The sequence below is a fragment of the Meles meles genome, chromosome 11 (genome assembly GCF_922984935.1).
Source record: "Meles meles chromosome 11, mMelMel3.1 paternal haplotype, whole genome shotgun sequence".
NCBI lineage: Eukaryota > Metazoa > Chordata > Mammalia > Carnivora > Mustelidae > Meles > Meles meles.
In genome coordinates, this window is record NC_060076.1 from 63,223,759 (window position 1) to 63,237,968 (window position 14,210).

General features: G+C 40.9%; 1 protein-coding gene across 1 annotated transcript in view; it reads left to right on the forward strand.

Annotated features, from left to right (window-relative positions):
- Window positions 1-14,210, forward strand: part of GLDC (glycine decarboxylase) — a 98,661-nt gene that overhangs the window by 58,243 nt on the left and 26,208 nt on the right. The window contains exons 16-17 of the mRNA XM_046023674.1: window positions 5,878-5,953; window positions 12,599-12,724. Coding sequence (XP_045879630.1) covers window positions 5,878-5,953; window positions 12,599-12,724 — 202 coding nt within the window. The remainder of the gene's footprint in view (window positions 1-5,877; window positions 5,954-12,598; window positions 12,725-14,210) is intronic.

Sequence of the window (14,210 nt, forward strand, 5' to 3'; positions counted from 1 at the left end):
CTTGCATATGAATTTTTGAATAAACTTGTTTATATCTATAGAAATCTTATTTTTTTAATCTTATTCTTTAATAATGATATATATTCTAGCTTCCAGATGTTACAATACATACAATGAGCTAGAAGCTAGTTGTTAGATATTATAGATGAAGGGAAACAATTCACTTCATATTTAAATGTATAATTTATCATTCATAAAAGAATGATTTCTCAGGAAGAATGTCTTTTTAAATGTAATAGCTAAAAAAATACAAAAGGAAACTTATCAGGAAATTCAAATATTATTAAAAATAAAATAGGTTCAGGGCGCCTGGGTGGCTCAGATGGTTAAGCCTCCAACTTTTGGTTTCAGCTTAGCTCATGATCGCAAGGTCGTGAGATTGAGCCCCATGTCAGGCTCTGTGCTCACTGAGAAGTCTGCTTGAGATTCTCTCCCCTGCCCCCTCCTACTTTCTCTCTTTCTTTCAAATAAATAAATAAATCTTTATTTTTTTTCTTTTTTAAAAAGATTTCATCTATTTATTTGAGATAGCACAAGCAGAGAGAACTGCAGGCAGAGGGAGAAGCAGGCTCCCTTCTGAGCAGGAAGCCCAATGCATAACTCAATCCCAGGATTCTGGACCATGACCTGAGCTGAAGGCAGATGCTTACCTGACTGAGCCACCCAAGAGTCCCAATAAATAAATCTTTAAAAAAAAAATAAAATAGGCCTACTGACTTATAAGCAGCATAAAAGAGAACTTCTCTTAAGTCACACACTAAATGTGGCCATCAGTGTGCAAAAAATAATAATGGGAATAAAAATGGAAAATTATTTCCATAAGAATATCTAGAGAAAATTAATATAGGAACAGATCTGGTAAATCTAGGTACTTGATAATTCAAAAAAAAAGTATGAATCTTAAATTACTGACACCAAATTTTAAAATGGCAGAATCCATAACGTGATCATTTTCTTGAGAGCACATTTTTAGCTGCTTTTGATTTGTATAAATACAGTATCCTCCTAGAGAACACAAAGACTGTTTTCTTAGTACAGTTGCAGTATAATTCAGCAGGACTTCTGGTGACTACTGGGGTCACCTTAAATCATGAATTATCATATTCTGCAGTCTTGTAAAATGTGTTCTATGTATAAATATAAAAACCATGACATATTTCTTTTAAAAATAGTAGCTTTAGGGGTGCCTGGGTGGCTCAGTGGATTAAGCCTCTGCCTTCTGCTCAGGTCATGATCTCAGGGTCCTGGGATAGAGTCCTGCATGGGACTCTCTGCTCAGCAGGGGGCCTGCATCCTCCTCTTACTCTCTCTGCCTGCCTCTCTGCCTACTTGTGATCTCTGTCAAATAAATAAATAAAATCTTTAAAAATAACAGCTTTAATAATGTCTCTAAATATTCCAAAACAGCGAAATCCTGAGGAATTTCTATGGTGTCTATAATGTTAGCCACCATATTCTTTTTTTTTTTTAAGATTTTGTTTATTTATTTGACAGAGAGATCACAAGTAGGCAGAGAGACAGGCAGAGAGAGAGGAGGAAGCAGGCTCCCTGCGGAGCAGAGAGCCTGATGGGGGCTCCATCCCAGGACCCTGGGATCATGACCTGAGCTGAAGGCAGAGGCTTAACCCACTGAGCCACCCAGGCGCCCCCAGCCACCATATTCTTTAAGCAGATTGAGGAGTTTTTCCATGTCTCGTCAAAGATAACTTCTGTAATCAGTGATAAATATACACAGTAACTGACCAAAATTCCTTCTTTACAGGATGCAGTTCATTCATAATCTTAATCCATCATAGTTCTATGCTTAGGAAGTGCTCAGCTTTCTACCTGTGACCACTGGCCATGCATGTTCTGCACAGTCTGTAAGAGCATGCCATGTTCCTTCATCATATATAGACTGATCATCTGCTGTCATATTTCTAACATCTAGCAGAAGTCTCTAACTTTCCCTTGGGATTGATCTTGTGTAAGGGTCCAATAAAAATTTGTTCCAATATCTAAAAATGTAACCCTTCCAGGTATAACTAAGCTTTAGTATTTCTAAATTCCAACCTTTTTGCCCAGGGTTTTTAGCAAAGATAAAGGTAAAGTGATAAAAATCTTTGACGTTTATTGTGTCCTTAAACTCTTGTTTAGTCTTGGCAAAAGAGCTGAACCTTGGCCCTGTCAGATCATCTTCAGATTCCCCCTCCCCCTTCCCCTTTTTGATATTCACATTGAGTAGCTGCCTGAAATTATCTTGAGGATGCTGCACTGATACTAATAGAGTCCATGTTAAATCATTAAAAAACTGTGGAATTCAATCAACTCCATCTTATTTTCTCCCTGTGGGACTTCTGGTCTCTAGAGTGAGTCTGGGTTTTGCAGGAAGTCATCTGCTAGATTTCACTCATTCTGTGTTAAGCAGTATAATATGTAGCAGTCTGAATAAATACCAAAGTCTTTTACCAGTCTGAATAAATACCATGACTGGAGGACTTTGTTTTTCTAAGATAGTTTAAGCCTGTGATCTGTGGGTCTGAGTCTCCCCACCCACTGTTGTCCTCCTTTCTGTTGCCAGCTCTGCAGGTCCAAGCCACCAACGACTTCCGATTTAAAAGATGTCAGAAAACCACTATCCTTGCAGCTACTCCACGTGTAGTTTTCTGATAGACTTTCAATCTGGGTTATGGAGCCAAGCAGTTATTTTTCATAATACTTTTCCACCAACAGGTGGCACTAACAATTCCCCTTACTTTATTTTTCTTCTTCTTTTTTAAAAAAATTCCCCTTACTTTAATAGAACCGCAGTAATAAGGTTTATGTGGCCTTTAGAACATATATTTTGCACTTTTTGAGTTGCTTCATCCAGCATTTATGATGAAGTCTTTAGCGTATTTCCTTTCTCTTGGATTGCCAGCTCATAGTTCCAGTCTCTTTCATTCTTGGTCTGAATACTTTGGCTCTCCAACAAAACAAGATGAACAGAAATTGTGAGAAAAACACATGGCCATTCGTTGAGGCCCCTTTCCATGGAAGAAAGGATGACAGTGCTGACTGCCTGGGCTGGAGATGAAAACTCAATTTTGAACAAATTTATTCAGCATTTATTGCAGAGCTACTCCATGCAGAGTACTGTTCTATGTATTCTGAGACTTAGATCCTACTCTCAAAGCTTACACTCTGAGACAAGACAGGCACACAAAGTAAATGTGAGCTCTATAACCATTTTCAATGTACAGTACATGTTTAGGATTGTATTAACAGAAGAGTGAGCAAAATACTCTTGAGTGCATATGGGTGCAATTTATTATCCCTGTTTTAAAGATGAGAATACAGAGGCACAGAATGGCTAAGTAACTAGGAGTGTGGGTGGTTTGCTGAAGCATATTCATTTTTCTACTCCCAAAATAAAAACATCATGTGAACTACAACTATTTCTCCAAAGCCCAGAAAGTGGAAGACTGGTGTCTGCCTCACTCCCTAGAAGAGAGCAGAGAAGAGTTTTTTATTAAAACTAAGCAATGAGGAACTGGGTGCCTCAGTCTTACAGGGACAGGTCTTCTTTTATGTGTAGTTAAACCTCCTCATTCTATCACTCAGATAGGGGTTCTGTGAAGGAAAACCGTAACTCTGACTCCTTTGGGAAGCACAGCATACTCAGAGGAGTAGCACAGCTTACCTGGGAATCATCAGCCTCCTTGAGAGGCTAAGTGGTATGAAGTGTAAAATCTGCCACTGTGGGCCATTGGGCATGTAATACTCAGACCTCAGTTTCTTTTCATGCAAAATAGGAGCAATGGTACCTACTTCATGGGAGTATTGGAACGATTAAATAAGATAATGAAAAATGCTTGGTGGCAACCACCACAAGGGCTACCATTTCCCAGTGCTTCCTTTGTGCACTGTTCCTGGTAACTAGGACATGCTTGGTTAATGGAGCAGTTTATACTTATTACTGTTACTTAGCTCATCTACTCAATTTTATGGCTCTGCAAATCACCACTTCCCTTCTCTTTCTCCAGCCACACTCTAAGCCTTTCACCCCAGACGCTTCCCTGTTCTATGTCCTCCCCTAAGTCCTCAATGATCCTGTCTCCTGACACCAGATGATCAGTGTTCCACAGTAGTTTGCAAACATTTCAAATCCAACTAGTTCGATCCTTGTGTTCTCTTGAAAAATATTCCAGTACTCAAAATTTTAGCTTTTGGTTTATAAATAAAAGTTTATCTAGTTTGTCCTTAAGCCTTGTGCTTTTAGAGTATGATCTCAATATTGTGGGGTGATTAGAAAGGATGAATGCCAAAACCACTGGGCTTTCTACAGAGTTAAAGAATAGTATAATTTTGTGAAATAGAGGAAATAAGCATTTGAATGGGATTTAAAAACCTATTACTCACTTCCCTTTCTTTCCTGCAGAGATTACTGAGAACATTAAGTAACAGTTTATGATTGAGTCAGCACCACTCACTGGACTGTTAGTCATTAAGTGTGCTCTGAAAGTAGTGCCTTCCAGTACTGCTTAGTTGGGTATGGCGGGCCTAGCAACCACATGGATGTGGGGCCTGGGAAAGCTCACCCAAGAGACTAAAGGGAATGTTGACACATTCAAAGTGCATAGTTCCTTTGGGGTAATCTGATCACTGACTAAAAATGCGGTGGTCTTGAGAAATTGTGGTTTTAGGTGTAATACTTGTAGTTACCTATATATATTTTTGAAAAATTTTATTTTTATTTTTTATTTATTTTTATTTTTTAAAGATTTTATTTATTTGACAGAGAGAGAGAGAAAGAGAGAATGAGCACATAAGCAACGGGAGTGGCAGGCAGAGGGAGAGGAAGAAGCAGGCTCCCCACTGAGCGGGAAGCCTGATGCAGGGCTGGATCCCAGGACTCTGGGATCAGTGACCTGAACTGAAGGCAGACACTTAACTGACTGACCAAGCCACCCTATTATTTTAATTTTTAAATTTAAATCCAATTAATTTACATATAGTGTATTACTAGTTTCAGAGGTAGAGGTCAGTAATTCATCAGTCTTATATAATACCCAGTGCTCATTACATCACATGCCCTTCTTTATTTTAGAGAGAAAGTGAGAGAGAGAGAGAGAAAGAGAGAGAGCATGCATGTGGAGGGGAGGGACAGAACGAGAGGGAGAGAGAAACCCAAGCAGACTCTATGCTGAGCATGAAGCCCAGTGGCGGGTTTGCTCTCACAACCCTGAGGTGAGACCTGAGCTGAAACCAAGAGTTGGATGCCCAACTGACTGTGCTACCCAGATGCCCCTGTAGCTATATTTTAAAACACAGTTGTTATCTTTGAAAGATAAACAGTGAAGTTTGAATTGATAAAATGATATGATGCTTGAATTTTGCCTCAAAATAACATGGTTCAGGGTTGCCAGGCTGGCTTAGTCCATAGAGCAAGGAACTCTTGGTCTCAGGGTTGTGAGTTCAAGCTCAGTGATGGGCATGGAGCCTACTTAAATAATAATCTAGTTCAGAGTAAGGGGGTTAGTGAGGGATATGGTTGGAAAAAGATTGACCATATCTGAGAATTGTTAAAGCTGGGTGATAGGTACATGGCAGCTCCTTATATTCTTCTATTTTTGTATAATTTTGAAATTTTCTATGATAAATGAAATCTTAGGTGCATGGTCCCAAGCAGGGCTTGAAAGGCACTGAGTAGCAGTGGTTAAGCTTTACTACAAAGACCAAGAGCCATTCTGTGGTTGTTCAAGAACTTTTAGGCTGGTGCAGCGATCCTCGGTAAGCTTTCAATGGTATCAGGTAGTGTCTTTAGGTTGCATGTTGGTGAACATGCCACCCATGCCCAGTGAATATTGAATGAGTAAATGAAAGCAAAGAGCTCTGACCCTCTTCTTATCTTTACAGCGGAGCCCAGGGGGAGTATGCTGGGCTGGCCACTATCCGAGCTTACTTTGACGGGAAAGGAGAGGAACACAGGACAGTGAGTATGGACAAGTTGTGGTTGCTTACCACTGGCTGGCGGTGGGTCCCAACTCTCAGCATCCTCTTTGTTCTGTGGTAAACTTCCTCTGAGCCTTCTTGTAAGCAGCTAGGGAACATACAATCAAGAAACAGATGTCTTTGAACTGGCCATTGCGGTCCTTACCCCAGGACATTTCATGGGACCATTTTAAGGGAAAACATTTGGAGATAAAGGTTTTTGCTCAAACCCAGTGTGTAAAAGTCAGCCAGTTTTTAGATTCTTCATTGCAAAATACAGGCAACTAACTAGCCATAAACAATCTTCTCATTTTAATAAAACCAGAAATGGGGCGCCTGGGTGGCTCAGTGGTTTAAGCCACTGCCTTCGGCTCAGGTCATGATCTCAGGGTCCTGGGATCGAGTCCCGCATCGGGCTCTCTGCTCCACGGGGAGCCTGCTTCCCTCTCATTCTCTCTCTGCCTGCCTTTCTGCCTACTTGTGATCTCTCTCTGTCAAATAAATAAATAAAATCTTTAAAAAAAAACAAACAAAACAGAGGTGAGCCTAAGACTTGCTCATTTAAAAAAACAAACAAACAAACAAACAAACAAACAAACAAACAAAAAAAAACAAACCAGAAATGGACTGAGGTTGGGCCACCACCTACTGTACCCACTTACTTGGGCAGCCAGAACAAGCCTGACACCCTTTTCTCTAACTCTCCTGGAAGCAAAGGAAGGAAAAGACAGGAATGTTACAATTCCAGGTCTTGGGTCTGGACAAAGAGCAGAGACCAACCTTTAATTGTTCTGTAACTCCTACTGTGACTAGGCACAATTCTACTTTCTGTATGCTGAGAAAATTCTTATCAAGGGGTGCCTGGCTGGCTCAGTTGATGGAGCATGTGACTCTTTTTTTTTTTTTTTTTTTTAGGATTTTATTTATTTATTTGACAGAGACAGAGGGGGAACACAAGCAGGAGGAGTGGGAGAGGGAGAAGAAGACTTCCCACTGAGCAGGGAGCCCAATGCGGGGCTCAATCCCAGGACCCTGGGACCATGACCCGAGCCAAAGGCAAATGCTTAACTGACCAAGCCACCCAGGCGCCCCGGAGCATGTGACTCTTAATCTCAGAGTTGTGAGTTCGAGCCCCATGTTGGATGTAGACATTGCTTTTAAAAAGTTTAGGGAGGGGCACCTGGGTGGCTCAGTGGTTTAAAGCCTCTGCCTTCAGCTCAGGTCATGATCCCAGGGTCCTGGGATCAAGCCCCACATCGGGCTCTCTGCTCAGCGGGGAGCCTGCTTCCTCCTCTCTCTCTCTGCCTGCTTCTCTGCCTACTTGTGATCTCCATCTGTCAAATAAATAAATAAATAAATCTTTAAAAAAAATGTATAGGGAGAGGGAGAGAGAGAATCCTGAACAGGTTACCTGTCCAGCACGGAACCCAATGTGGCACTCAATCCCTTGACCCCAAGATCATGACCTGAGCCGAAATTTAACTGACCGACCCACCCAAGCACCTCATAAATAAATTTTTAATAAAATATTTACTGAATAAGTAAATTCCCTATTGAAAATTGTCATCTCTAAGCAGCAGAAGAAGTCATGGAGCAGAATTCATGGTTCTGCTTCAGTTTTTGCTTGGAGTATGAGAGTCTAGTCTCTAGGGACCAGATTGCTCTTGGAGCCTATATAGGGACTGGCAGAGGTGCTAGTGGGCTTGACTGGACTCCAGTAATGCCCAGAGGCAGTGCTTGTAGCAGTTATACAAACTTTGCTTCCAAGTGTGGTGAAAGGGACTGTGTTTTAGGGAGGTCTTCATTTTGGTGATGACCAGCACTAAGCTAGAACTTCCACTGAGTTGTAGACATGGGCTGTCCACATGAGCTGTAGACTGAGCTCCCTCTTAGACCGAGCAATGGATAGGTGTTGGGAGCAGGACAAAAGTGACTGCCCATCCCAGGAGAGCTAAAGAAAAGGGTGCCAGGCTTGTTCTGGCTGCCCAAGTAAGTGGGATACAGTAGATAGTAGCCCAATGTCAGCCCATTTCTGTTTTTTATTAAAACTAGATTATTCATGGCTAGTTGCCTGTATTTTGCAATGAAGGATCTAAAAGGCATTTCACCTCTCTTTCAAAAAGGAGGGAAGAAAGAACATTTTCTTCCTCCTTCTGTTCATTTATCCTGATTCCACAGGTGTGTTTTCCCAGGACTTTACCCTAGTTGGGCAGTAAGTAGAACTGATTTTCAAAGAATTTTGAAAAAGAGGACATTCATTACAGTAATTATTCAATACTGGTCATACACAAGGTACTGTTTGTACCAGTCCAGAGTTACATCAAGTCATAACTCAGATAGACACAGTCCCTGATACACCAGTTTGGTTTTTTTCACTTGGGTTCTCTAGTGGATTTGAATTCTTTCATTTTCTTTTTTTCTTCTTTCTTTCTTTCTTTTTTTTTTTTAAGATTTTATTTATTTATTTGACAGGGAGAGAGCATAATCGGGGGAATGGGATAGGGAGAAGCAGGGAGCCTGATGTGGGACTCAATCCAAGATCCTGGGAAGGCAAACGCTTAACCTACTGAGCCACCCAGGCACCCTGAATTCTTTAATTTTCTAAGGAAGGGTTAGTTTAGAACTACTATTATTCTTTAGCATCATAAAGGAAATACTGAAGCTCCTGTTGTTCAGGGAAAGGATGCCATGTGACTGACATTAAAAGTCCCCCATCTGTTTTTCCTCTGTGGCTTCCTCAGACTGAGATAGCCACTAGAACTTCCCCTTGTTATACTTTTCAACGACAAGGTATCTGAGAATCCTGGGAAGGGATCCATTCATCCAATGTGACCACGTTGCCTCCTTTGCCTCAGCCCCCTCCTTCCCAGAGGCTTTATAGAGAGGCCTCAGAGATCTACACTCTGGTGCTTATGGAAGGCAAGCGATGAGCCTACCTTCTAATAACTAAAAGCCAGCTAACATACACTTTCTGTCTACTCCGTGATGCTTCCCACCCCTCATTGTTTCCTAGTTCTCCAGTGTGATACCAGGAAGTATCTGTGAATGTTCAGGAGTTGGGGACCAAACCAGAAAGGTCAAGGAGAAAGGATGAAAAAACTTTTGATTGCACCTGAGCGGAGATCTCAGACTCATAGATTTCTTTCTTGCGCCTTTCCCCTCTATGTGTTTTTCAGTCCTTCCTTCTCTCTCTGTCCCCTGTGTGTGACATTTCCTCTCTCACCATTGTCTACACTGTTATCATCACTTGTCCTTGTTCATTCTGAAGGACAGAGGGGAGCTAGGTGCAGCAGTGTGGGGAGGGCTCTGGAAAGGAGAGGCAGGGAAGGCCACTCAGAGCTTATAGAAATACAGAATTCTTAAGTTTGGAGATGTTAGCATCCTTTCTAGATTAAAGATTTTAATTAAAGCCAATGTTTTCAGTTGGAGAACAAGAAAATGACTTATTGCTCAAATAATCAAGGATTTTTCCACATCAGAGAAGTCCAAGGCAGCTGCTACTGCACAATAGACTCTAATGGAATCCAGTAAAATATATCCTTTTTTTTTTTTTGAAAAGGAGTGTGGGGAAATCATGTGCCTCAGAACCTCCCAGGTTCCTGATGGTTCTCTTATTTCAAGCTGTTGGGTAGTTATTTTCACACTTGCTCTTAGGTTAAATTTCAGAGGTTCCTAAAATGCAACAGCCAAGTTCCTGATTTACCAGTTTAATTTGGGGGAATATAAATTTATTTAACAAATACTTTCCAAGCACTCTCCAAAGCCCTTTATAATTAATAATTCAACTTGCTAGTCAAATATTAACTTAGATTTGCTGATCAGAGATGAGATTCTTATACAAAGAGAAAACATTAACCCCTAGAAAACACCAAAAACCACTCACTACCCACAAATGTATATGGGAATATTTTCGCTTCCCACCTGCCTGAGATGAAATAGTAGACTTTGGTTGTTAGATTTTATTAGTGATAAGAAATTTATTTCCCTTACAAAGGAACATTGCTCCTTAATCCCTCACTCATTCAGCAAGTGTTAGAGGATGAGCTCTAGGTTGGGTCTATGCCAGGTACACTGGGGAGTTGGAAAAACATAGCATCCACCTAAATGGGCATGAATGCACCAAAGAGGAATGTTTTATATAAACTAAAGCAACAAATCTGGGTCCTACTATTCCTATGTTCCTTGTGACCCCATAATTTTAAAGTGAGAGAAAATTACCATTAAAAAGTCCCCCCCAAATTATTAAAAATAAAGTTTCCTATTTCCACATAGAAAATCAGAAATATATAACAGCAACATATAAATGATCATTGACAAAACTGCCGAGACTTTTTTCTTTCTGCTGCCTTATGTCAGGATATGTATTAGTTTCCTGTGGCAGCTGTAACAAATCCTCATAAACTTAGTGACTTGAAAAAAACAAAAAATTATTTTCTGACAGAGTCCAGGAGACTAAAATTGGATTTCCCTTGGCTGAAGTCAAGGTGTTGGCAAGGCTACCTCCTTCTGGAGGATTCAGGAGAGAATCTGTTTCTTTGCCTCTCTAGAGGCCTCCTGCATTCCTTGGCTTGGGGCCCCTTCCTGCCATCTCTCCATCCTCCCATTCATTCATGAAATTTTCTACTTACTTCATAGTCAAACCTCCCTCTGCTTCCCTCTGCTGAGAATACTGGGGAATATATTTAGGGCCCAACTGGTAACCCAGATTTCAAGATCCATAATTTCTCCTCTGAAGAACCTGATTTAATCAGTCACAAAGTCCATTTTGCCCTGAGATAACATCCACAGATTCTGGGGATCAGGTATGGACATTTTAGGGGATACATTATTCAGCTTACCACAGGACAGTTGACATTTTTAGCTTGAATGCTTTTTTCTTTTTTTTCAGCAGAACTTCACTGGTACAAATTCTAACCAATATTTTATATTTATTCAAAAATTTTTAACTTGAATAAGTTGACTATATTAATTTTTCATATTTGCCTTTTCCTTCTTGATCAATGTTCTGCCCAGAAGATGTCCTTTTATCCAAAGATTCTGTGATAGAATAAAAATACTTCATAGGAATGGACAGGTGACTTTGGTTGAGAAGTTAAAGAAAGTCAATACAGTAGGGAATCATTTAAGCTAGAAAAAGGATTTGAGGACACCCTGCATAATCAGCATGAGACCAGTAACCATTCAAAAGAGGCACAAATGTTCTGTCAACAGAAAAGTGACAGTTTGCCTTGTGTACGCACGTTTTTCTTCAGTAGACAGCTTTGATGTTTTTGAGGAAACAGCTGTAAGCCAAGTTTCCCCTTCATAAGCCTGTTTCTGTAATGCCCATCCATTTCTCTTCAAGGGGTTGCAGTGATGGTTCTGGGATTTAGAAATAGGAGGATTATTTTCAGGGTGATCATTGCTTCTCCTGCTGCTTTCTGTTGGGAAAAACTCTTTGATGCACTTTCCTGTAGTGCAGCGTCATCACATCTACCCAAGGATATGCGTTTGCTTGCGACCATGTGATTTGTAGGAGGAAATGAAAATGATTTAAATCTGGGAATTCTAAAATTGTACTCACCATCCACCTTCTGTAAGAATTCAGCTCATCTCTTTTTTTTTTAAAGATTTTATTTATTTATTTATTTATTTTTTTTCCATTTTATTTATTTTTTCAGCGTAACAGTATTCATTCTTTTTGCACAACACCCAGTGCTCCGTGCAAAACGTGCCCTCCCCATTACCCACCACCTGTTCCCCCAACCTCCCACCCTTGACCCTTCAAAACCCTCAGGTTGACAGAGAGAGATCACAGAGAGGCAGGCAGAGAGAGAGAGAGGGAAGCAGGCTCGCTTCTGAGCAGAGAGCCCGATGTGGGACTCGATCCCAGGACCCTGAGATCATGACCTGAGCCGAAGGCAGCGGCTTAACCCACTGAGCCACCCAGGTGCCCGAATTCAGCTCATCTTTAAAGGATAGCTTGGGCTCTAGCTCTGGAAACCCTTTCCCTTTCCCTCTTCCGCTTGAAGTGACACCCCCTTATTCTGAGTTCCTGGGGCCCCTGTTTATACATTTGCTAACATTGTCCATGAACACATGGCATGCTTTCCTTCTCACCTTATGATTTGTGTGACAACTAACAATTCATTGCACAGGTTAAGCATCCAGTAAATGCTGACATAACTGATGTATCAGCCCTGGAAGACCTTGGAATTATGTCTGCCATTGCCATCTCTCCTGGATCTCAGCAAAGCCATGCTGAGCACTGAAGCTGTGATTTGGGCACTTGGGTCCTAGGGTTTAACTTCCAACCTCATGTTCTTATAAGATGCCTTCTTTCTACATGTTGTAACTGTGATAAGGTCACAGTAAACCTGGGTCTGGTTTTTGCTATGCTGAGATAAGGGAGGAGAGTACTAATATTACATGAGTCTTTAAAGAGCAATATTTGTGGATTCAAAGGCAGACTCCTTTCGGACATTGTTTTACACTAGAGTAATACCGAAATAATAGCAGATTTTAAGGCAGTAGTGACTAATAAACTAATAGTTTAAATAGTTTAAATAAAGCATATGGTGCCGATTTAATCTGTATTCCAAGCATTTGTAGGACTTTTCTGCCATGAGTAGCCGGGTGATGATTTTTTCTCCTTTTCATTCCTAAGGTTTGCCTTATTCCAAAATCAGCACATGGGACCAATCCCGCAAGTGCTCACATGGCAGGCATGAAGATTCAGCCTGTGGAGGTGGATAAATACGGGAATATTGACACAGCTCACCTCAAGGCCATGGTACCCGTCTTCCACTAAACAGATGGGCGAGGTCTGGGTTGGGAAGAGGTAGTGGGGAGAAGGGACTGGATGGTTTATATCAATTCTATCTTTCTTTGCATTCTAATTAAGAGACTGCAGTTCCTCCTCTGAATGGGGCTGGGTAAAATGGTGTAAAATCAGAAAACCTAACCATCTCCATTAGAAAAATAAAAAGCAACAGTCACGTTTTTGGTCCATAATAAAACTGAACATAGTCTACTTTCTTCACTAACCGGGAGAAGGTCCTTTAAACTGAAATCTCATCCTCTTAATGCATATGTAAGAAACTGAATGAATTATTCATGGTCATAGTAAGGCGACTCCTTGCAGGGCCTGCCTGCCTCCTCCTTTCTGCCCATCCTTCCCCCGTTTTCCCCATTAATAATCAAACTAGCGGTCACAGTTTATTCTCAATCTTTGTGTTGGGAATTAAAACATAAATGTAGATTTTGCAAATGTGTGTGACTGTCCCAGTTGTTACCTGCTGAAATTCAGGCAGCATTCCATCTCCTTCCTGCAACATCAACCCCCACTCCCAACCTCCCAACCTCCAGGAAGAGGTTGCCTAGCAACTGTATCTGCTTTCCACTGGTGGACTGGAGGCTGCATCTTTAAGAGAGAAGGAAATCAGTTGAATAGCAATGTGATTTTGTCAGGATTACTAGGCATGGAGACTGAGAACTTCATGTAACTGCCTTCAAAGGAAGCTGAAAACATACAGCACTGCTTGTCTCTCCCATACATCCCCCCTTCCGGAGCCCCACAAAGTTTATACCATCAGATATTTTGGGGTAGTAGTTGTAATTACTAAGTTTCCCCAATATAGGATATGACCTTTAAAAAAATTTTTTTTTCATTTCCACATAAGCGTGCTCTGACTCACTGGCCAGAACAACAGGAATGTGCTTTTTATATATGTTTGCTTTCTGTGAAAAGGAAATGTGAGGGAGATTTCTTTTTATCAGAGCAGAACACTCCTTATGGGAATTCTAATTTCAACAGAATGAGAGGGAAATGGAATAGTGGTGGATATGGCAAGATGAGCAGAGAGAGATTAACTGTGAGAATAGACATGTCTGGAACCAAAAAGATCTGAAATAATTATTCAGATGACTAAAACCAAGGAAAACCTTGGGGAGTTGAGCCTAAAATACCCAAAAATCTTTTTTAAAAAATATTTTATTTATTTATTTGAGAGAGAGAGAGAGAGAGAGAGCGAGCATGAGAAGGAGGGTCAGAGGGAGAAGCAGACCCCCTGCCAAGTCCCTGATATGGGACTCAATCCCGGAACTCCAGGATCATGACCTGAGCTGGAGGCAGTTGCTTAACCAACTGAGCCACCCAGCCGCCCCCCCCCCCCCAATCTTTCCAATAGTCTTTTAGGTCTTGATCTTGGAGACCTAACCTTAAAGGCATTTTGTTATTTCTTTGGAATGACTTAAGAAAAGACTAATGGCTGTGAATT